This window comes from Leptidea sinapis, chromosome 22 (genome assembly GCF_905404315.1).
Source record: "Leptidea sinapis chromosome 22, ilLepSina1.1, whole genome shotgun sequence".
In the NCBI taxonomy this organism is placed as follows: domain Eukaryota; kingdom Metazoa; phylum Arthropoda; class Insecta; order Lepidoptera; family Pieridae; genus Leptidea; species Leptidea sinapis.
The window spans coordinates 11,317,979-11,344,333 of NC_066286.1; the positions used below are offsets into that span (position 1 = coordinate 11,317,979).

Sequence of the window (26,355 nt, forward strand, 5' to 3'; positions counted from 1 at the left end):
GGTTTAAAGAAAAAACACCCTATTCACCTACAAAACACTGAGATACTTATAAATCAAATCAAAATCACTTTTTTCATGTAGTTTAATGAAATGACACTTATGTACCTATGTCAAAAGTTTTCTTTTCATTTTATACTTACCGATCAATCGAATGTTAAATAAAAGTCCAAATTAAATCATATTTTTTATTGAATCTTTATTATTTACAAAATATAAAAAAATATTGTATAATTTGTGACTAAAATGTAACAATACTTTAAAATTAGATTTAATAATTAATCTGTAGAAATTGAGCGTTATTAATCTAATTTGGATACATCCTTTATACTTAAACCAAACTTAAATTTTCTTAATTTATCATCTAACATTCTGAGCCATTCAACACAATTAATTTATAAATCATTATAGATTCATAGATGGAAACAGGTTATCTATAAAGAAGAAATACCTGAAGTTATTTTTACACTTCCTTTTTCGCACAGAAGAAGAATACACAGCTATAAACTATGTGAACTTTGTGTTAGCAGAAATACTTCAGGCTAAACCTTCGGAATCGGAAAGTGCCACAGGGCACTAGATTTTTCAGATACACGAAAATCTAAAGTGCCGTACGGCACACTATTCCCTCACCAAGTTCTGACGCTTATTTTGTTTATAAGATGGTTTATTTTGCATGGTCTCATAGCTTGTTTTAATAGCTTTCAGATACATTCATATTAATACGCATTGACAAAACGCTGCGTGCGCGCCAAAATCACGCCGATCTGGGGCATACCATGTCTCGAGGGCACTTGCCGATTTCGGTAGGCAATATGACAATTCAAATCATGAACAAAATTTATTTTAACACAAATACATTTCACATCAGATTATTTTTGTATTATAGATCGGTAAGCATAAATACTTGCTTGTAGCGAATTAAATACTGACATTGCTTCAATGTTACATTTTTTTAATTTTCAGCGTCATTAATTTATGGTTTCATTTAACTATTCTATATTGGTGACCATGATTTTTTAATTAGCTAGACACTTTTTAAATACTTTTACAATTCATTCAATTTTGTGTAGCTAAGTATTATATCTTGTTTATTACAGATATTGTAATTTGTAGCTATTTCAACAAATGAAGCAGTTTCAAAAAATATTAGTCTAAAGCATTTTTTATAACAACTTTTGCTTATAGATTGTACTATTTTCTTAAGGACAAAATTGAAAAAAAAAAAACTATCTTTGATCACCGGAATAAAAATAAAACCAATAATGGTATGAGGAAAAATATTAACAATTTGTGCCATTAATTATCTAGTCCCAGGTGACAGCAATCTATTATTTGAAACATCACTCTAATTCTACCACCGTTTCAGACAGACATTTATTGCATTACAGCACTTGTGAATTTTTATTCTAAACAAAAGACATACAAAATTTCAAATTACATTATTAATCTAATTACTATCACATACAATTTTGGCCATAAGGCATTATTTTATAGAAATATTTACCAGTAAGATAATATTATCTAAATATATAATATACCTACATGTCCAATATTATGATATCTCGCCAAAACTCTTCACCAAAAATCACATTTACCCAATAAAGAAATATAATAAGATAAGCATTATATTATTATATAGATAGATAGATATATGTCTTAGATAATATAATATGTATCTATAAGCCTTTTATTTTACGACAGCTGATATCATTCCTAGTACACACAATAATACAAAAAAAGTGGGAATAAACTCTTAAATTCTAATTGTAATAATATTGCATATTAATTATGGCATTTATTTTCATAATATACCTATTCAATAAAAAAATATTTTAATGAAGTAATATCATTGGGCACCACATATTATTGCCTTTCTATGAATAAGTAAGTACCATAAGTGAGCATTTCCTTAACAAAAAAACCTAATGACCTAAAATATAACGTTAAAAAGCACAACCCTATTAGCACAATATTATCTTTACAAAGCAAAGGTAATCTTTTTCTGGTGGAAAAGTAAACGAGAAATTATTTCGACCTCAAGAAAAAGTGTACTTAGGCACACTAATTTTGCTCAGATTTTAAGAAAATTATTCTAGTTACCTGAATTATATTTATATAAACATATGTTGCACCTCAGCTTAAACATTATAACTTACAATAATATCGATCTACTTCCCTATGACCTTTATCGTTCTTGTTTTGATTTGAATAGCAATATAATTTCAACTGAATATTGCATTAATTACCGTAGGTACCTATTAAACGGTGCTTTCCTAGAACTTCAAAGCATTTGTGATTTCATAGTATATATTCTAAGTAATACATTCATTGCTATACCATTAACAATGGATGTACTTCATTCACTAATAATGCCTATTTACAACAAACCTAAATAACAAAATCGATTAAGAGTAGTTTCCTATTGAACATACCTAAAGATAATAAAATACCATGTATACAAAAGGTAGTCTTATGGCTGGATTTAAGGCTTTTAGACAACCCTTTATTAGCAAGCACCTTTCAAACTTTTCTGACTCATACAATTGGTTTGTACTTCAATCAAAAGTGGAAGCTCGTGAAAATATTTTATTAATCTCAATATTAGCTATGTACATACCGTATTGCATTGACTTTGCGTATTATTGTAATTATAACTAATATATTTAATTTAATTGTAATATTTAGAATGTTTCTTGTAGTATAATTACATTAACAGTTTAAATTATTTAAAAGGATGTATTCATTTCATGGTCACCCTAGTTTCTATTTTCACGTTAAAATTACAGTGATCCATTTTTGGATGATGATTTTCCAACATACTCGATACAAGAAAAATGTCGAAATGTTCGACAGACCTTCTAGTGAAATTTTACGCTTATTAAAAATAGTTTTAGTAAGCGCAAAAATTTAATGCTTTGCGCAGTTTTGAAAAAAATACTTTCGTGTCGCCGCAAATCTGGATGGATTCGTTTTGCTATCAGATTGGTTTTTGCCATAACTAGCTACTAGATGGCGTTATAGTACTTCAACTTTTGAACATTCTGATGATTTGATTTGATATATAAACTAGCATTTTATATACAAGGTTATAGGTACATCTATAACCCGCTCATAATAATATCTGTGCACCTGGCGTCGATGACGTAATATCCACGCTCAAGTACGATGTGAGAAAATCACCATAAAAATTAATAATGAACTACTTATAATATATTTAATGGTGCAAAATGGGGAACCCATTCGAACAGAAGTCAACGCATTCCGACGAGGTGCACAGATAATATTATTATTGTCATCAAGCAGTACATAGTGATTATTTTCTGAAGTAGGGATGCATGTTGCTACACGTAGCTACTAGATGGCGCTGCATCACAACAATATTAGTTAATACTACAGTAGAGGTTCTAAATATTCGTGTTATAGATTTTTTTTTTTCAGGCAGGTTTTGTAGGTAAATTTTCGACTCGCAGAAGTAAAGTTTGATTAATCTTAGGTTGTAAAATACTTAATATTTTTAATAGTGTTGGTGAAATATGTAAGTATTAAATTGGTTTATCAGGAGACAGTGATTCCTTCAACTTGAGGGCTTATATTTTGAATTGAAGAGTTTTGGACCAGCGAATCGAAATGAAACTGAATAATAATTCAAAAAATAATTATCTATATTATTATGCATGAATCAAATGTATTTCAAAAACATTGTAAATAAAATGAAAAGAAAACCGTTAAGTAAATATAAACATAAAATTCAATGGATTAAAATAAAGCACTTTTACTCATGTGTCCATCAGATTGGTTAAGTTAGTAATAGAACATTTTCCCCCCACGTGAAATAAAAGTTCCATTCTATTTAAAATAGGAATCACTTAAAATAAAATTTTCTAAAGCAAACAATTTGCTATAAGTTGCTAAGAGATGGCGTTGCATGCAACAATAATATATGTGTTCTACGCAATGTACAAGAATGAGCTATAGTGAAGTTTGGCCAGGCTAAGCTAATATTATATTTAATTTAAGCGCTTCTTAAGATATAGATTACATCGAATTTTCAAGAACATGCCTCACACCGAACCAGACCAACTTCATCGCAGTTCATACACTTTAAGGCCACGAATTCAGCGGTGAAATGGTTTCTGTGAAGACTCTTCTTTGATCCGTTGCAGATGCGACAAGGTAACAGGCGAAAACCACCGCAAACTTGACAAGTATTGCAAGCGTCTGGACTCTGAAATTTAACAATTCATAATTAGTTGTAGTTTAATATTACGCAAACATGGTGTTTTTAGACAAGTTTTGTGGTGAAAGTATAGCATTTCGAGCTATGAACACTACTTAATCCTGTTACACATATCCTTAAGTCTTATTTGTAGGTTGCTAATGCTTGCTGTTAGTTAAAGTTAACACTGCCGAGCCTTTTTGAACTACCACTTTTCTTTGAAGTTAAACAAGTTTTTTGGCATGGCGTGACGCATTTTTTTGGTACTTCTCTCAGAAAAGTTATTCTTATAACTCGTCCTTTTTTGTATAGGTTCATTTGTTCCGATTAGTAGTGAATAACGAGGATTGTAAGCATATTAACTGTTTTCCACGTAAGAATTTTGAAAATATTGGCTTTGTTACATAGATGGCGGGCCGGCAGCCGTGAACTCATATCGCTCAAGGTCGTTGGCATTTAGTGTCGCCTTAAACGGATTTCGTTAATAATTTTAAGGGTTTTTATTCCGCCTACATGGCGTACCCAACAATATCTATCCAGCGATTATAACGTAAAATTAGATACTTGGACAAAAATGTTAAAATTATCATGTGACAATATTATATTGCGCATTTAATAAAAAAAGCTTGAAGTATTTTATATTTCCATGTTTACCGGCTGGTTAAACCCAGATGTTCGATTCTAAGGAAACTTTTTATTTGAAATATTGACCCAATTTCGTGACGTGAGCTATGAATTGGACATTTTGCCCTTACTTTGTGAGTTTCCCCAATCGAAGTATAGTTAAAAAAAAAGAAAAAATACAATATTTTTAGAGTATTATTTTTGAATTACCTATATAATATAATAAAACATTTGAATCAACAACGAACATTGCATATATTTTGCTTGCTAGGATATATATATATATATGCTATGCATACTTTTTTAGTTTATTAACTATACTTTTATAGGATAAAATCACGTATACAACAAAACTGAATTTTTACATATGTAGGTTAGTTTATATTCCGTAAGATTTTTTTAAAGTAAAAACTTCTTTAAGTGAGCTTCATTTGTGGATACTAAATGAGACTAAGCCGTCACGCTCGGCTGAGTAAAGTCTATTGAGGGACCGCGATTTGAGAGTAAAATTTACATGACTAAATTATTGTGTATTAAAACTATTGTAATTATGTATATTGTAAATGTTATTACTATTTTATTACATTTTGAACAAAACAGCTGTATTTCGTATGATAACCTCATCTTGTTTTTTAGATTTAGAATATTGTTAACACTTCGTTCATGTGGTATATCGTTTTCTTATGCGGTATTTGAAACATATAAAGATTTTTTGATGTATAACATTTTCCCTTCGGTTGCTGGATATTTTTTTTGGGAGTGATTTAGATAAAAAGGACGGAAATATGTTACAGTAAACATATTGCGTAAGGCTGGTACTATAACGACTTCACTGACAGTAGTCAGCAAACATATGCGAATTTGTGACGAGAAACAAAAAGGTAATTAGGGAAAGAAAATGAATCAGCTGTGCCTTTTACTTACTTTTGTACTTACCTACAGTTTTAAAGTCAACTAGGTATATAAATAAATAGTTTTACTATAAAGCTTAAAAGACAGTAATTAGTGTTTGTAATAGGGCATTGGTACCTTTGAGTACGGCAAACCATACTCCCTGTTATAAGAACAAAGTTGTTAACTGAGACAGTTCATATTGAAACAGAACTTTAAGCTGAACGCCGAACTTTGTAACTGAACTGAACTGGTTCCGCTTCAAGATCGATATTACATTGATATTTTATGCTTTGAGAAGAAATGCCTAGATATTACATTAATGCTGTCAATTCATTGTAATTCATCTGGTGTCGAACATATACAAATATTGTTATAATGCTCGTGGTGCCAAGTCGACCTGTTATAGTTAAAAAATCATTTTATTTATATGCAATGATTACTAATTATGACATCCTCACAAGAATCGATTCAAGCTCTAAAGGTTGATGCTTCTAATATACGATAATTTATATTTATATAGTTTATTCTTAGTCCTTTTTATGAAATACTTAATATTATTTAAACACGATTCATATATAGGATACAGCATCCTACAAATTAATTTGTTATGTATATTACAGCCATTATAAAATTTCTTGCATGTTTTTCTCACTAGTTCTACATTTTCCGAACATATAGTACCTAGATTCAGTAATTCAAATTTTTTATGACGATTCAAAAGCGCTTAGTTCAATGCTAGTTGAAGTTTATTTAACTTTGACTTTGAAGAAGGTACTTTAACATTACATAAAGCCACTATTGACTAAATGATGAAATCGGCAAATATTGTGAAGCAAATATTGGCGAGGGAAATGAAAGTTAAACGTCTATAATTGCCGAGAATCAATTTCACAATGTACACACCCAAGCCTCTAGTACACACATTACTTCATGGAGTGATGGACATGGATTCATAGTAAAATACCTCTACACATGGTTGTGAAACCAATATTACTTCAACTATGAATACTATATGGGATTCAGAATAGTTTTCTTCTTTAGAGATCGTCTGTTTTATGAATTTATTACCTTTTATTTGCATCTAAAGATACTTCCCCACAGGGGTTAATGAGTTATTAAATAAAAGATATATATCGAAGCAAATACTATAACACACCTATTATAAAAACGAGAATAATTTAGTTTAACTAATTTTATTTAAAATTAGTTCATAAATTACATTGTGATGTGAAATTATTGTAAAAAAACAACATGAATGTAAAACACGAGCACGTGCACGGTCCTATAAATACAGCCCGCACGATCGACACTGATAATCCCAGCGGAAACTCCATAGGGAGTGCCGCTTGCGCCTCTCTGACCTTGGGCACCTGCCCAAAGCCAACTGCAGGTGGTGTTTAGTGGGTAGGCACCTAGGTTTTCACGTGAGTCCCACATAACCAACGCAGACTTAGGCTGCGTTGGTATGCATGAGCATTCACTACCTCCCTCCCGTCGTTATCCCGGAGGGTAGCCCATTCCCTTGCTTTTGCGCAAAAAAAAAAAAAAAAAAAAATCGACACTGACTGCAGTCAGTCGTGCTCGGGCTGTCGTACGGTACGGACCTCTCTGGGACGTCGTAACGCTGCCCGTTGAATAAACGAAAGTAATAAAATACCTACTCGTGTAGTTTTCTTTAGAAGAACCAATGAGTGATCTTCAGCAAGATAACAATTGTGATGTCAACAGTAATGACGTCACACCTTTTAAAAACAATACAGAGGTTCTTTCCTCGTCATATATGTTATGACGAAAAATTAGAAAAAGTATTAAATACTTTATTGTTACATTTCTTACATTTGCTAACAATTCTAAAAAATGAAAATTTCAATTTTCTCTTTATTGTTGAAAAACCAGAAACGCTATGTGTGAAAATTGCTACATTATAATATTTTCCTATAAATTTTGAGGAGTTTCCCATTATTTCTTTCATTATTCATTTCGTCATCAGATCCACTTTTTAACAATGGGATTAAGGCCGGAGTATACCCTTTCACACGAAAATAAGTCCATTAACAGTGTACTTAAGAGGTAATATACATACAAAAAAATGCTCAAAATGAGAATCTATTCCTGTTTTTGAGTTGTTTTAAAATAAAAGTAACATATGTGTCTGACGTGCAATTTGTTCGTCCGGGTTATTTGCATGGCACTTATTGTTTTATTCGAAGTCCAGATATTTATTATTAACTGCTACAGCCGAAACATAAAGTAATGCAAAACATTATAGCAATTTTTATTTTATTTTACATTCAAATACTATAAAATAAAATATGAGATTCAAAAAGTAGGGACACCAGTGTGAGGCTCCTTTTCACAGGATGCCGGCTAGATTATGGGTACCACAACGGCGACTATTTCTGCATTACTGTGTTTCGGTCTGAAGGGCGCCGTACCTAGTGAAATTACTGGGCAAATGTGACTTAACATCTTAAGTCTCAAGGTGACGAGCGCAATTGTATTGCCGCTCAGAATTTTTGGGTTTTTCATGAATCCTGAGCGGCATTGCACTGTTATGGGCAGGGCGTATCAATTACCAACAGCTGCACGTCCTGGTCGTCTCGTCCCTTACTGTCATAAAAAAAACTTCACTTCACCTTATATTCACAGTATGACACAGTCAGGATTTATAGCTCAAACATTTTTACCACTCGAAATGGTGAGTTTGAAAGCTTTGTATTGCAAATGACTTGATCACATCTTTTGTTTATTGAGTATAATATTTGTGATTCATTTATTTATTTACTCACAAAGATCCTTACATGATGCGTCCAGGCACAACGACCTTGTTACTTGCTCATCGAAAGGACTTGAATGAATCACAGAGGATGAACATAAGCCAATAAAATTCGGAAAGCCTTAATATTATTTATGAAGTGTTTTCTGTTTACCTTATAAGGTTTTAGCATTTTGCGCAACTCTCCGCATTCATTCAGTTTCTCAACCGTGTCTGCATCCTGAAATTTACAACAATTCTATTAAAAAAACGATAAATAATTTAGAATAAGGAAAAGCCTTAGACAGCTCAAGCCTACGGAAAAATTGACTGAAATGTAACCTTTTTTATAAATATTTAATAATAATTCATCTTTTTGCCCTAAATAGTTATATAAACCTATTTTTATTATTATCACTGAAATGAGAAATCACTTATTACTCATTCTGGTACACAGACATAATTGGGACGGCTAGAATTATAAATATTTAAGTTTTAAAGTTAAGTTGGTATCCTTTACAAAGAAGCCCCACTGGAAAAAGACTTCTAGAGACTTATAGCTAGAGATATAAAAAAAAGGGTTGTGTGGTTTTATGACACCACGGTGAAAGTGAAAATGTTTTTCACATTATAGACTTATTAAAAAATAACAACATTTACATTAAACACTGACAAAAACAAACAAAATAGCGTGGAGCACTGGCACAAATGGGTAATAGTCTATACACTACACGGTCAGCTGTTGCGAACTATAGGCGCCGCCCGACCGTCACGCGACATGCAACACACAGAGGAAAACGTTTGAGACGATGTAATAAAAGTTTCACTTTCAAATCTCGTTTCCGAAAGTACATTTTTAAAAAGTAAATAGTGTTGTACGGTGGTACGGTACGAAAGGTGATCACACTTGACCGTTTTCTAACTAAATACATCGTGATTAGGAAAACAGAATATATCTTAATACAATAAAGATATTTTGAAACACAAGATGACCATTTACCAATGACCTTTCATGTCATACAACTTTCAAAGGTCCATTGACAAGCGTGAAGGATCATTCTCGAATGGTTTTGTAATTATATATTACTAAATCGTAAGTACGCGTTAAATGTAAGAAGTTATTAATTGTTAGGTAATCTTGTGTTAATATAATAACTTATAACACAACTTAATCTTGTGTTAACACAATTACTTATAACACAACTTAACCTTGTGTTAACACAATTACTTATAATTCTTCAAATGCCGGAGTTTTTCTTACAACGCATCGAGCGCATTTTTTTTATTGTCTGATTTTAAGTGATCACCGGTACCCAGACTCTGGCAACACTAGAGGGATCGCAGGAGCGTTGCTAGACTTTTAGGAAGTTGTACGCGTTTTTTTGAAGGTATCTATGTCGTAATCCTCTTGGAATCAGTGCGCGATGAAACTCATGCCACGGTTTGTTTGTACGCAGCAGATAGTCCCTTGAAACTTGCAGTGTGGAGGAAACCACGCTTCCATCATCGGCAAAAATCAGGTTAAACAGCTCTTCGAAACACTCCCCGTGATAAATGCAATAAAAGGACAAATATAGAAAATAATAAAGTAAATATTTATAAGAAAGTTTAATGACCCTCATTTTGTTTGTAACAACGTCGCAAGTTGCGCTCTGCAGCCTAAATTATCAAGTGGAATAGCTATACTCAGTAACAGATAAATGGGGCACTTAATAACAGACAAAGGCTTTTGACGGCCAATTAGCCGAGTAGTTTGGAAACCTGACCTTTAGCTTCTTAGCTGGTAGTCCCAAGTTCGAATACCGAAAGCTGCAAATGTTTGTATGACAAAGTTGAAAGTTTACATCTTAGCAGTGGGGGATTTTTTTATATGAAAATATGGGATGAGACGAGCAGGACGTTCAGCTGATGGTAATTGATACGCCCTGCCCATTACAATGCAGTGCAGGATTCCTGAAAACCCGAAAATTCTGAGCGGCACTACAATTGCTCTCGTCACCTTGAGACGTAAGATAACATCATCATCAGACTCATTTGCCTCGTAATTTCATTTGCTACTCTCAGACCGAAACATAGTAATGTTTACACATTACTGCTTCACGGCAGAAATAGGCGCCATTGTAATACCATAATCTAGCCGGCATACTGTGCAAAGGAGCTTCCCACTGCATTTTTAGCTGCGATTTCTTAACTTTTCGTGCATATTCCAGCCTTGTGTTATTTATAAATATTATATTAGATTAAAATACTCTTTAAATGTAGTAGGAACGTAGGAATGTAGACGAAATGATTTGCATGCAATTGCATAAAATATTATTATTAATTTAATAATAGGTATGGTTCTATCGTTGGTTACGCAACTTCGAAGTGCTTACCTGTATTTTTACAAGTCGGTTGAAAAATTAATTTAATTGGAAGCAGAAAATGATTAAATTAATAAAATACTGCAGTTAATTCTCACTAAACAAGTCAATAGTGTAACAATCCGGTCACTGGTTCAAGGTCACGGGCAGATAGCACGTGGAGCGTTGTTGTGTTATGCAACACCGTGACGAGTGCACGTTATTCATTTTAATTCTTCGTTCGCCACATTGAACTGTGCGGCTTGATTTTAAATAAATTAAAGTATTTGTTATACCAAAATACAATCTCCAAATATTTTAATTAGTTTAAATAAAACACTTTTAAAGGATTAAAACGCGTGTAATTTTAACTGTATTTACATTACATTTTTGCGTTAAAGTTCTTGAAACGTCAGGTTAACTAAAATAAAAATAAAAATGTAACTTTAATAAATTGAAAAATGGAATAATTTTATCAAATAAAAGTATTGTCATCGGTCCTCGATAAGTTAACGAACGAAATCTGGCCGTTTAAAGTGGGTCTAAATCGCGTCCAAATGAGTCGCTAACAAATATAAATGCAGAAGCTTATAAAAAGCGTGTAATTGATCACTATTGATATTAAAGGCAACAACAACAGATTGTAAGTAACCCGTTATGTAAGTGGTTAAGCATAATATTAATTAAATTAACAGGCTTATATTTATAAATTCAATTAAAATGTACAGATTCTGTTCTATCTCGTTGGAATTATAACCTTTTGCATATCTCCATCATGAAAGTTGCCTAGCTTTGAAGTTAATACCCATTTCAGAGAAATACTCTCGCAATGATTTACAAATTATTGTATTTAAATAATTGCTTTATATTTATTAAACTAATGTTTTGCCTTTGATCAATGAACTAACAAATTAGTCAGTTTGGTACATATTACTGCCTTATAAACAGCGTTTTTGTTATTGGCTTGCATTAGGGTTTTGGAGTGGTCTAAAGATGGAGGAGTGCTAAGTACAGCCCAATGTTCAATTTGACAAGACACCATCAAAGGATCAAAGGCCAAATTTATGACTCCACTAATATTTTAAGTTAATAAGTTACAATTTTGTTTTACAACTTGTAACGTGCTACGTAAAATTCAAATTCAAATATTTTTATTCAAAATTGGATGTGAAATCACTTATTGAAAGTCAAAAACTACCACCCATTCCAAAACGAATGCGTCAGACCTGAGAAGTATGGGCGCAACAATCTCATCGGGTTTTTTTTTTCATCGAAAAAATTTGTTTACAAAGTAATATTGCACAATTGAACTTATTATTCAATAGCCTGAGGGCGGTCGCTCCTTTGTCAATCTGTGGTATCATTAAGAAAGTCATTTATGTTATAGTAGTAACCTTTACCACACAAACATTTTTTAACAATTCTTTTGAATAACGTAACACTTTAGTTTTGAACATTTTCTGGGATCTTGTTGTAAAAGCATATACAGCGCCCCACAAAAGACGTACTAATTCGATTAAGCCGAGTAGTAAGCATTATAAGTTTATGTCTGTTCCTGGTGTTATCATAATGGTTATTGTAGTTTCTAGCAAATACACTTATATGCCTATGAACATACATTACATTATCAAGAATATATTGAGAAGCAACAGTCAAGATGTAAATTTCGTTGAATTTTGCTCTCAAACTTTTTACTGCTTACTCATAAACTGGAAAAAATAAATAAGACTTTAAATTTGTTAAAATGCGTAAGATTCTTAGTAGTAGCGAATTCTACTGGCCTCAATATTCAACTTTTCCTATACCTTCACACACATATCATACAAGATTTAATAGTGTAAACAGAAAGCAGTTAATATGTAAACAAAAGCGGATGTACAAATGAGTATTTGTTAGTAAACAATCAAAAGTTGTAATGGCTACAATGTTGTTTGGTTAGTTTCCAATCGAATAGCAGTTTGTTGCGTCTAGTAATCAAACAAACAGTTATTTTATGTATATCTGTTACAAATTTGTAAATAATTCAAATGAGCCTTAATATTTTCAGCTGTTTTATTTACCACCAGCCGTTGCTGGGGTTGGTTTAGTTCAGTTTCCTCTTTGGCAAAAGTCTCCTCTAAAATTTTCCACAATACTCTGTCGATTATTCTGCGTGTTTGTCCAAAAATGAATCCACTTTTTTATTTTTCTCTTTTTTCTATGCGAGAATAACACTCAGTTTTATCTTAAATTGTTTCAAATATAACTGTAATTGTCTGGCCATAAATATAAAACCTAAATATTTTTAAAATTCAAATTCAGAACGCGTTTATTGTGTTAGGAGCCTAGATTTTAACCGATATAATAGATAATATATTTTACGAGATTTAATCCCGTCACAGACATAGCTATAATATATATAAATATTTTTATAGCTAGGCATATTACTATATATTTTCTATACTAATTTACTAATTTTAGCGTGACCGCACACTCAGCTATAATATAATATATTTCTGTGACGTCACCAAGCGATACCGTAATATACATTATTGCATATTACTATATATTATGGTATAGCAACACATATTATATATATATATATATATATATATATCACTAAATCGTAAATAATGTAAATAAGAACACCGTTAATTACAAAATACGTGCGAACACTAGGACTACCATCAATTAATGAAGGCAACATATATATTTCTCAGTGTGTGGTAGCTTGCTATAAAATATATTATAGTGCGGTATATTAGTATATATTATAGCTAAGTCTGTGTTGGGTTTATACACGGAGTAAAAAAGTAAAAAAGAAGGACTCCCGGCTGTGATATTAGCAAGTGAAGCACCGTTATGCTAGTGTGTGTGCGGTGACGAGGATATTAGTTACACAATACGTGTGTGCGTGGGGCTATGTATTTACTCATTTACCGGCTTGTTTTGGTGCTTCACTGTTGTCAGGTGACACGGAGTCCTTCTTTTTTACTCGTCCGTGGATTTATATATTACTAGCTCACCCGGCAAACGTTGTTTTGCCATATAAAGTATAATTCACGCGATAGTTTTATAAGTAATAAAATATTGCCTATATTATAGCCTGTACATCATTTTGTTCTATTGTCAATAGTTTTTGCAGCGCACGCAAAAATAGGTTTTCGATTTTACACCTTGTGTTACAAAATAGCAATTTTATTACAGATCCCTAATTTTGAAAAAAAAACAAACAAACACTGAAAGAATCATTCAAATCGGACCAGTAGTACCAGAGATTAGCGCGTTCAAACAAACAAACAAACACTGCAGCTTTATAATATTAGTATAGATAATCTAAATATTGATCTGAATTATTTATTTATTATAAACGGGCGAGCCCTTTTTACAAATTTGCAATAATGAAAGTAATACAATATTGTAACTAACTAATAACTTATAATAATATACTTTTTTTAAATATTATTATTTTTATTAAATTCTTTTTTATGAAAATTTATTGAATTAGGCGTTACTTTGCGGAAATTCATAAAATATTTTTTTAACATCGATAATTAAAATTAAAATTCAGTATTTTATTTTAAACTTTATTTTTTTATTCTAATAATGATTAATTTTTCTCCTTCAAATTAATTATATTATGATTTCTTTTAAATCACAATAATGTAATGGACACCCCAGTATCATAAAAAAAACAGAATCGCAATTATTCTAGGTTGGTATCAAGTCGTCGCTTGTTCGTTTATCGTATTGTCACTCATAGACATCGAGTCGCTAGAGAAATCTCTAGAAAAAGTGACAACTTCCCATGGAAACAGTGCATAAAGTCATGGATTCGGGCTTGCATTAAAACGAAAGGTAGTTCTTATTATTTTGTTTATCGTTGAGAATTCAATTAATACATATGAATATCCAATTTTATTTAAATAAAAGCGGGCATAAAGGCGATGATTAGGTACAAAGCATTGGGTATGTTTTTATCAAACTAATCTAATCTAAAATATAATTTGATTGCCATCTTTTAGTTAACGACTTTTATTTGTACCTATCATAGAATAACACAGCGTGAGAGAGAGAAAATATCTGAGATACAGTAAGGTAAAGCGAATCTTTTGTTACTGTAACCGATTTAGTATGACAGGTCGTTAACAGTCAGCCACCGATGGCAATAGCTCCTTAGTATTTTCAATATTAAACCACTTGCTAACGCACACATAGATATATAAAAATTGGTCAACATAATCGGGCTGTGAAGTCGTCTATACGCTAATAAATATATTCTAAGCTTAAATGTTTGATAAATCAAGGTGAATTATTATTATCAATTAGAGTTATGTGAAACTCTAACAAACATGAGGTGGCTATTCAAAGATACTAAACACTTACCCCAACATATTGTCCATCCACAAACAGCTGTGGAATGAGAATCTGCTCGCTCTTCATTCGGTCTCTGATCTCGTCCTGGTACTCCGTGCTCATGAAGATGTCTCTCTCCTCGTACTTAATCAGCAAGTTCCTGAGAATCTTCTTCACGAGGACACACCTCTGGTAGGTGCTTCTGACTATGCCCATGGTTGTTGTGTACACCACCACCTTTCCGGCGTCCTTTTCTTTGTAACTCTGTAAATATAAATCCTTTTTTAAAAAACCTGACTTTTGGATGGACGATCATCGGTTTATTATAAACGGTCGCTTGTTGGTTTTACTAAAATCATTTAATTAAATAAATTTCATGAAAATAAGCAACTAATTATAAGAGTAGTAATAACTGATTCAGCGCCATCTCTGAGTAACAACGAAAACTTCAATTAATATACAAAACGAGTTTTACACTCATCAGGATTGTTACCAATATCAAATGAAATGTATATTAATAAATAGATGCCGCTTTTAAGATAACTATGTTATTATTTTTCACATGCATCGCATCTTACATCAATTTTATTTTTCTTTAATAATAATATTATTAGTTATTATTACTTTAAATATTATCTTAAGGAAAATTATATATTTAACAGTTTGAGGACTGTAATATGACGTAATGAAATATTATTTAAGTAACTTATAGCAATTATTAAGTATTTTTATTTTGAGTGTAATTGTGCTTCATAATACTTTTATATCACGCCATGTTATCCATAAATTACTTATTTTGTGTATTGGAGAAACAAATTTACTCATTTCACATTTATAATATTATGTTGTGATAACATAAATATACATACACATAGGATTTAAAATAAGTATCTACATATTATCAATATGTATGTGTGGCGGTCTACCACAGTGCGGTTTTCAAGGAACCTTTTCCACAAAGCTGTGGAATGAGTTTCCTTGTGCGGTGTTTCCGGGACGATACGACATGGGCCTTCAAAAAAAGCGCGTACACCTTCCATAAAGGCCGGCAACGCTACTGTGATTCCTCTAGTGTTGCAGGAGAATGTGGGCGGCGGTGATCAAGTGTTGATAAATGGTATAATTCATGAGTGTAATTTTTTGATCTAAATTACAAATTATTTTAACATCAAAAACGTTTTTCGAGCACAGATTGTCGTTTACCATTTACCAACACTTCGATGAAGATGTTAATGTGGAGTTATGATAAAAAAATTACACTTATTAATTTAACCATGTATCAACATTTGAAGATGATGAGTTGAACTTTCATGACGAGAAGAAACCGAAAATTTACATTTCAGCATTTTACAAAATATTACTATATGTTTCGACATAATAAGATTACAAAAATGATATACCTCAAAAGATTTATGAGTACAGTAATATCGCTAAATAAGTATATAAACTTATGCCAATAATCGTTGGTCCAAATAATCCTAACAATATACTTTATAATCTAAAGGTGATTGTTGTTGCGAAATTCACAAACACTGCGACACAAATGATGCTGAACGCAATGTCTCAAATTCACACTTCTTACGTAGAACTACCAGAACCGTTTACGCAATTTCCTTGACAATTGTATTGAGCTCTTCTTGTAGTTTATTATATTGTAAAGGAACGAAGCTGTACTATCACTTATTCGAGAATAGTGAGAGATATTCACTATAATGAGGACTTTTTAGTTCCGCGATATTTCGACAGTGTTCCAAGCATTCCAAGCATTCCAATCACAAACAAGAACATTTTACAAAATATAACTAATAAGGAAAGTGTACGTGCTTTCTTTGAACGTACACATGTCGAATTGTCCCGGAAATACCGTACAAGGAAGCTCATTCCACAGCTTTGTAGTACGTGGAAGAAAGCTCCTTGAAAACGGCACTGTGCATCCAGATTGTAAGGATGATATCCTAATTTTATTTAGCGAATTGGTGATGAGTGATAGGTTATTTACCTATAAGTAACGGAATACTTGATTTCAAAACGTAGAAAAAGAAAATAAAATACCTCTTTCGCGCCTCCTTCGACATTGACGAAGTGCATGGCATTAGCACTACGAAAGGTCAAAAACAAAAGATGATGAAAATTTTTTTCTCACTGATTGAGCAAAAATCGGTTGCGGTTTAATGCAGCAAATGCACTTTTCTTCTAGGGAGGTGAAAAAATGTTTTTTTTTAACAAAATAATTTCAACACGATATAGTAGACGGTATTAGTGACTGCGATCGCAGTTCGAACCAAACCGTTTTTTTCTTTTTTTAACATCCCAATATGAGTGACAACTGCGGTCACTCATGAGGTACTATAAATTTTATAATTATTTCATTTTATATTTTTTTTTTATCAAACATTCCGATCACCCAGAATCTTAAATAATTGATACGTCTAGACTTTAGATAGATCATCTTGCTATTAGGCAGCGCATTTCAACAGGCCAGGTTTATAGCTCTAGTACGCATAACAAGCTACGACTTACACTCGTGATACGTCGTCACTTTGTTTTAGTGTGCCTGTGTTGCTGAAAATAGAGGCTAACAGTTCACCGCTACTTTTTTCGATGCTTTCACAGCTTTTGAATCTACCTACACGTATAAATTGTCTAACCCAAGAATATGTTATATGAATAACAATACAGGCATAAAAAAAAACAAGAATTTCGTCATACCCAAAGTTCCGAGAAGATTGTAGAGACAACTGCACTTACATGTATATGCTTTTATTTAACGAGTGAACTGTTGGTACGGCGGACATTAGGTCAGTACTATTGCGTATACGATTGTATAATCGAATTACAATTTTACGTTTAAATAACAATGTTATTGACAGCAGCGTTAAAAGCTTCAAGAAATTCGTTGCGACAGACGACGTGAGAGCATTGTTGAATATTGGTATTTTATATCAGACTGCAAATATCAATACAACGCGATATTTTGAAATGTAAAAGAATAATGCAATAGGAAGAAGTTACATTGTTTAAGTTGTTTTTAAAAACAAACTTTAGTTTTGTTGGCAGATGTTATATACTTTGACAAAATAACACCTGAAATATTTTCTGTATAACAAATGTGTAACGAAATAAAATGTATGTAAGGTTACAGAACTTAAATGACTTTCTTAATAATACCACAGATTTTATGTAATATAGTAACTGTCCTAAACTTTAACTAACGAAATTATGTTGTGGCAAAATTAAAAAAAAAAGTCGAAGCTCGCTGAGTTTCTTGCGCCCGCTTGTTGAGGTCTGAGGAAAAATAAATAGATAAATATTTATTCGATGGGTAAAAAATGAAAAACTACCACCCATTCCAAAACGAATGCCTCAGGCCTGAGAAGAATGGGCGCTACAAACGTAGCGCTGGCTATTTTTTCATCAAAATATATGTTTACAAAGAAATATTGTAGAATTAAACTTGCCTGACGGCGGTCGCTCAATATATGCATGAAAGTTTTTTGAGCGAATTTAAATTGATGTGGAAATGTTGAACCTGCTTTTTTATTATCGGTTGAAGACCGGGGATTACCTAATAGTAAGTTACTCTCTTACAACACTAAAAGAATCACTATATCGTTGTCAACTTTAGTTATGTCATAATGACCTGAAAAAATCGTATAAGGAAGTACTTTTTTTTGAATGAAAATAAGGGCCCAGACTAGTAGGACGTTCAGTTGATGGTAATTAATACGCCCTGCCCATACCAATGTAGTGCCGCTCAGGATTCTTGAAAAACACAAAAATTCTCAGTGGCAATACAATTGCGCTCGTCACCTTGAGACATAAGATGTTAAGTCTCATTTGCCCAGTAATTTCACTAGCTACGGCGCCTTTCAGACCAAATGACAGTAATGCTTACACATTACTGCATCACGGCAGAAATAGGCGCCGTTGTGGTACCCATAATCTAGCCGGCATCTTGTGTGCCTCGCACAGATAATTTTTTTAACAAGTTACGTCATCGTTCTCCTGCAGTGTCAAGTAGGTAGCATCCTTATGAATACCAAGAAGTTTTGTCCAAGGCTCTCAGTTGAGATTCAAGAAGAGATATTTGTAAAATATCTTCCATATATTCAGGTACCCTGGTGAGTGTGCATGAGGTGCAAAACAAAAAAGTATCGCTTTTTGTTTGACTTTGCAAGCCTTACAGACCTGTTGGACCGGATATTTGGGCGATAGAACACTCAAGCGACGCCGCAGGCTAGTAAAGCTATTAAAGAACAAATCTTTCCTTCGTACATCAAGGCACCTGTTATAATTACGTCATCTATTCGCTATACAATAATATAATATGCCAAAAGTAATGTCCAGTTATTCCTAATTACGCCTATGCCACGCCCGAACCACTGTCATTTATAGCAAACGATTTTCATATCGGCCCGATATCGTATCGTTCGATATCGTATGATCTTTCTATAGATATACATTTATTAATATACCGTAATATAGTTATATGAAAGTGTTTCATAGCTGTATTTTAAATCCTTGTTACATCTGTCTTACTAAGACTATCACTATAAATATAAACAAATAGTAACTATATATTATTATTTTTCTTTTTTTCAGTTGTCACATCCAAAATAATCTGTTTTATGTTTAATTGTATATGGATTTCTAGAGATCCTTAGCTCAACATGTTAGTTTGTCCGACTGTCAAGGTTCCGTTCCATCTTACGAAATATAAAACAATGCACGCTTTAAATTTTGTAGAACTTTTCCATTGGATTCATTTTGCATATCTCCATCTTAGTTTTAATTAATTGTTATTAGAGTGACAATACTCACAAAAAATAAAACAAATAAAATAGTTTTAGAGATAGAGGACTAAGGATCAAAATTATTACGTAAAATAAATATATTATGTGAAGACAACACACAAAGAGCCAAAAGACGAGTTAAATTAAAATTGCAAGAAATAAAAGGTCTACTAACTCAATTCAAACATCAACATAAAAAAAGCATATTAAGAAATAGACTAAAATAATATCTAAATTGTACCGAAAAAGAAGTAAAGGGTCGGAATGCAGTCAAAAAAGTTAAAAGACGAAGTCAAAATCATCGCTTTGACTAAATGGATGCAAATAAAGGCGTGGAAATTTGTAGAGAAGGCCCTTCGAAAAGCAGACTGCTTAGAACAGACTAACCAAACTCTGATAATTTGAATTTAGATTTTAAATTAAATATCGCTAAACAATTTTTCAAAGCAATATAGGCTTATTGAATTTTTTAGTGTCTGTTGTAAAAGTATCGAAGCCTCAAATCATCGGTTACAGTTATTCAAAACCTCGCAAGTCAGTTAACAGTTAACCAATTCATCAGCTGTTTGTGCTTTTTTATAGCAAGAGACGTCGACGATTTGAATTTTAATTATAAAGCATTTTGATTCAATTTTAGATAAACTCTATTCATTAAGATGCTGACATTTATAACCGACACGTAGGTAAGCTTTTTTATTTGCACCTTTTTCACTATGAGGGTATTTAAACAATTTTATATATGGCAATATATCCTTGTTGGGGTCAAATTGAACAATAATGATTTATTTAAAGCTGTATTTCATTACATCTATACATTTAGGTATTTCCTTATAAATTTATTTATTAGTATGACTTAATATTATATCGTTTTAAATAAAAGTAGTTTGTTAGTATTGTGATTCATTATTTTCGATATAAGGACCACCACTAGCGGTAAAAGCATCATCCATTAATTTCCAATCGTTCCTGTCTCTTGCAATTGTTGTCCACGACTTTCCTGCTGTTTCTACTATGTCATCGCTCCATATCTTATTTGAACAATAATTGAATTTAAATGCAGTTCTTCAACAAATTTTGCTGTTGGTTAGATTATTTAAAATGATTTTTCGAGTGAAAACTTCTTAAGAAAGGCTGTGTTTTTGTGGGTATTGAATGAGATGCTAGGCTATGTAACGCTCTTTTGGATAATGTTGGCTAGAACTAAAAGACTCGCCTCATCGGGCATTGGTTTATTTCGTATTATTAACTTTGCCTTAATGAAGTTGTTACTTTTATCACCTAAAACACGCGCTGTCTCATGATTATGATAAGCATGAAGTTAATCCACGTTCAAGCTCAGCCCCTCTTGATGGAACTCTTCAATCTATTTATGAACAGAACAGCAACGAAAATATGTGTCCGGGTTTAATACTGAAAGCCAAAAAAAGTTTTATATATCATTATGACATGACTACTGCGCTCAAGGTTGAGTCTTCGGGACTCGGTTAACAGCATAAACATTTTAATGAACTCACATAATAATGTATAAATAAGTTCTGTTACAAATAATAATGAATTTATTATTTTTGTGACGTAATGTAACTTTAATCAAATCAAATCAAAACAATTTATTGAAAGTAGGTATATACAATACACTTTTCCACGTCTTAAATATTTACAATAGAATAATTTAATATATTATCGTAAGAATATAAAATGTAACAATAATAACAATATCAATGTATGCACTTATTTAATGAAGTCTCATAAATAAATAAAAAAAAACAATTGTGTTCAAAAGGACTATATATGATTTAATTCAGGCTTTTAATTTGTTTTCCATGACTCTATGGTTTTACGCATTGTTTCCATGGAAATTATTGTCACTGCTTGTTCTTTTATATCCCATATCAGCGTGTCCCTTAGAGCAGACCATGTCTTCTAAAACTGTCCGTTATGGTTCAAGGAGTTCAAGGAGTTCAAATCTGGGGTAAGACTAGTCTTCAGCTCTGATAAGTCCTAAACGTTGACTTACAGCCATGCTTGGGTAGTTCTTGCTTTGTGATCGGGTGCAGTCTTGCTGGAAACTCCATGGTACATTTTTAAAAAGCGGACTGCTAAAAGGTTTCACTCCACGATCTAAGATTATCTCTTGGTATGGCTATTATATATATGTCTCATTCAATACCTACAAATTTAAATGCTCTGCGCGCTTAACAACTTTCAGTTTTAAAGTATTGACGGATAAGTCTCATTGAATACCTTAAAACTTAAGTGCTCTTCGCGCTTAGTAATTTTTAGTTATTAAATATTAGTACCGATAGAATAGCGAAAAAAGCATATTATTATTGTTAAAAACACTTTCCACGCTGCACTGTATACACAAGAATTTAATATCCAAAGTAGGTGATAGCTTTCTCAACCTGTGAAGTGGTTAGCCTCACAAGGTCACCGCACGAACAAGACCGGTCTACAGTTATTCCGAGACTGGGATGGGCCCTTAATGGCTAATAATACATTGCTTTAACCATCCAATTATTTGTCTACACTCAGCCTGGGGACTCTACATATCCTTGATAATTTCTACATAACTTTAAAAGAAATGTTACAATCGTTTACATAATTATATATGTATACTAGCTGACCCGACAGACATTGTTCTGTATATAATAATAAAAAAAGTATTTTTTATATATTTTTTATATATTTTCCAATAATATTCCAAAACATCAAGGGTTATTTTGTAAAAAATGCTCCCTGTAGTTATAAAGAAACTGTTTCACAGCGGAACTGTCAAACCGTGCGTCACCGAATTCTCTCAAAGAAATATTGAAAATAAAAATAATTATGGGTCCCAAATCGAAATAAAAACCATCCTATCTCTCAAGTTGGACCAAACTGCACTCCATGAAGAAATCCCCTTTAAAATCCGTTCATTAGTTTAGGAGTCCATCGCGCACAAACAACTTGTCACGTAATTTATATATATTAAGAGATATATAATGTAGAAGACATATATATTATCATAATGAGACATAGAGAAAAATAACAGGGTTCATTTGCAGGTATCTGCCCTAAAATAATTAAAATACCCTTTTATATATGATGTACAGAGTATTTTACATATTATTCCCACTTGAGAAAGTCCGCAAAAATAATAATATTTATTCCGAAAAAGTTGATAATTTCTAAGGTTGATGTGCAGTATTTTTTTTTCACATCTTATGTTTAAAACCCTTTTTAACTTTGGAAATGAGTCATATATTGGATGCAGTACCAAACAAACCAATTTTTATGTTATTTATAATTACAGCTATCTTAAAATAATCATTGGTTTAAATGCTTGGCTGTTGAGTTTCCCATTTGTTCTTGTCACGAACTCTATTTTTTCTGAACATATTATAAAGAAAGACTTAGTAATTAACATGACATATATTATATAATGACGATTAAACAGTGGTTCGTTTAATCTATTTGAATATTATAGTTTATTTAACTTTGACTAAGAAAAGCTTAAAATGTAAAGACATAAACATTCAGACAATTTTGTAATGAAATTTTTAGTCATCAAAACTTGATTAAAACTTGTCGAAACATGTTATCCACACCACGAATTTTATAATATTTTTCAATGACATTAAATAATGAATTATTCATTAATAAATATTAAAATATTTCTTGGTGAAGGATGCTGTGTCCAACAAAAGGTTAAGGTGACCTGCTCATTTACATTTTAAGAATATTTTATTTGTTACGACTAATTTAAATATAAATATTATCACTCTAGCGATCCTGATAAAATACTATCTACAGAAAGAGATAAATTACTACCTTCTACTGTCAGTAATTAGCTGTCAATAATCTGAAGCTGTCCTAATATACCCAATAAGTCATTATGTTATCTTATCTTTATCGCCTTATATTGGGACGCGTGAATTGCATTCCATACAAACTTTATATCGCTGGTAAGCCTTACGTCGTCCCATTGACGACAGCGTGCACGGATAAGGTAAGTTACCGTCGATAAGTTTATTGGGACAGAAAAGTCAACGATAGTTACAATTTTTATCTCAAGTAAGAGATAGACTGAATATTGGGAACGGCCGTAAGTAGATCGGACATCTTAAAATGGATGACATTATAATTTACTTGCTTTTACCCGCGACTTCGTCCGCGCGCCGTTGTTAGTTACTTTGGGCAGCATTTTTTACTTTTAATATACTTACTTTGCAAATAATACACATAGAAACTGCTGTGGTTAATACATTTTTATGAGCTACAAACTATAGAACTTTCATCCCCACACAGGTGTTATATTTTAAATAGGTTAGAGCTAATATTGATATATTTTTTAACCAGGTGCTTAAATACAAAGTTTCATGGTGTTTTCTTCGATAATGACGTACTTCCATAAAAACTTCCACCCTTATTTCAACCTCGCCAAGCCAATTTCCTTGCCCAAGCTCTTATCTTTCTCTATCATCAAAACCGGTTCAGTTGTGGCGTGAACAGTAACAAACAAACTTACATTCACATTTATAATATTAGTAGGGATTATGATTTAGTTACCTACATAGATAGTACAGACCAAGAGAAATATATTATAAAGCGCATACAAAATTAAATTTATTTTTAAAATAATTAACTCATTAACGTACAATTACCCACTACACTCAAAATCACGCTTAAAAATTGTCCTAAGCAAAACTCTGCCTATACGTCTATTAGGCAGAGTTTTCGTTCAGTTGTGTTTTGAGCGCGCTTTAAATACAAGGCGATACAATGATAGTGTCCAGTAAAACTGTCCAAGTTAAAAAGGATGGAGTTACGTATTTCGTATTACCTTTAAATAAACAAAATTATCTACATTTCAATTGCTAAAACAAAATGTTCGTGCATCGTGTTCGCATTCGAGATTCTAATGAGCGTATACAATAGATTTAGACCATTACTACCACGAAATTAGGTATAAATTTGAATGAATGGTTTAATATAATCCGTATTAGTTAGTGTATACGTATAGTCTAGTCTAGTCTGTCTATTTATTGTACTATTGTAGCTGTTTATTGTACGTTAATGAATTAAAATGACCAAATTTTATTAATTTTACCAAAACTTGAGTACATTTGATTAGGAGGACAAGGAGATTATTTTTCCCTTTCATTATTTTTTTACATTATTTAAATTATAAGTTATTTTGACAAGTATTTCGAACATACAGCCATTATCAAGATATACATTCCATAACAAAACAGTAATATAAATTAAAATCACATTACTACATTTGAAGGACTTAATATCAATTACAGATAAAATTCAATTTTATTGCAACTCAATTACAAAATACAATTGTGGAAGTATTACAAGGTTTATGGTTTTTTAATTTATAATGATAGCTTTTTACTCTGTGAGTGTATATTACATTAGATTTTTTAGAACCTTTTTACCAGTGGGAGGCTCCTTTGCCCAGGATACGCGCTGTGGTACCCATAATCTATGCCTATTTCTGCCGTGAAGCAGTAATGTGTAAACATTATTGTGTTGCGGTTTCAAGGGCGCCGTAGCTAGTGAAATTACTGGGCAAATGGGATTAAAATCTTGTGTCTAAAGGTGACGAGCGCAATGGAAGTGCCGCTCAGAATTTTTGTGTTTTTCAAGAATCCTGAGCGGCACTGCCCTGTAATGGGTAGGGTGTATCAGTGTTTATTTAAAAAAAAAAACTTTTTTGTATAACATTACCAGGCACATGAGACATTATTTCAAGGTTGGTATAGAATAATTTATATTTATACAATTTATGATTTATTACTTTTTATGAAATATTTGATATTTAAAACGTTTTGAACTTTGAACGAGATTAATATATTGGATGCAGCAACTTACAAACTAATATGTTATGTATATTACAGTCATTGTAAAATACCCAATTAGATCGAAAATATTGGCCTTTGAGTTTCTTGTATGTTCTTCTCACCAGCTCTTCTTTTTCAGAACATAATATGGTAGATTCAGTAATTTAAAGAAAGTGTTTATATAATGACGATTCAAAAGCGCTTAGCTTAAGCCTAATTGAATAAAGTTTATTTGACTCTGACTTTGAGTGAAGTGCTCTTTTTTTATCACAAAAAGGCACCAGACGAGCAGGACTTTCAGCTGATGGTAATTGATATGCCCTGCCCATCACAATGCAGAGCCGTTCAGGATTCTTGAAAAACTCAAAAATTCTGAGTGGCACTACATTTGCGCTCGTCACCTTGAGACATAAGATGTTAAGTCTCATTTCCAAGTTATTTCACTAGCTACTAGCTTCAGACCGAAACACAGTAATGCTTACATATTACTGCTTCACGGCAGAAATAGGCGCCGTTGTGGTACCCATAATCAAGCCGGCATCCTGTGCAAAGGAGCCTCCCACTG

General features: G+C 32.1%; 1 protein-coding gene across 1 annotated transcript in view; it reads right to left on the minus strand.

Moving 5' to 3' along the window:
* Positions 1 to 171: 171 nt before the first annotated feature.
* Positions 172 to 26,355, minus strand: part of LOC126970812 (glutaredoxin domain-containing cysteine-rich protein CG31559-like) — a 96,400-nt gene continuing 70,216 nt past the window's right edge. Inside the window, exons 3-5 of the mRNA XM_050816935.1 lie at positions 15,197 to 15,430; positions 8,665 to 8,730; positions 172 to 4,225 (exon numbers count right to left, since the gene is read on the minus strand). Coding sequence (XP_050672892.1) covers positions 4,049 to 4,225; positions 8,665 to 8,730; positions 15,197 to 15,430 — 477 coding nt within the window. The 3' untranslated portion in view covers positions 172 to 4,048. The remainder of the gene's footprint in view (positions 4,226 to 8,664; positions 8,731 to 15,196; positions 15,431 to 26,355) is intronic.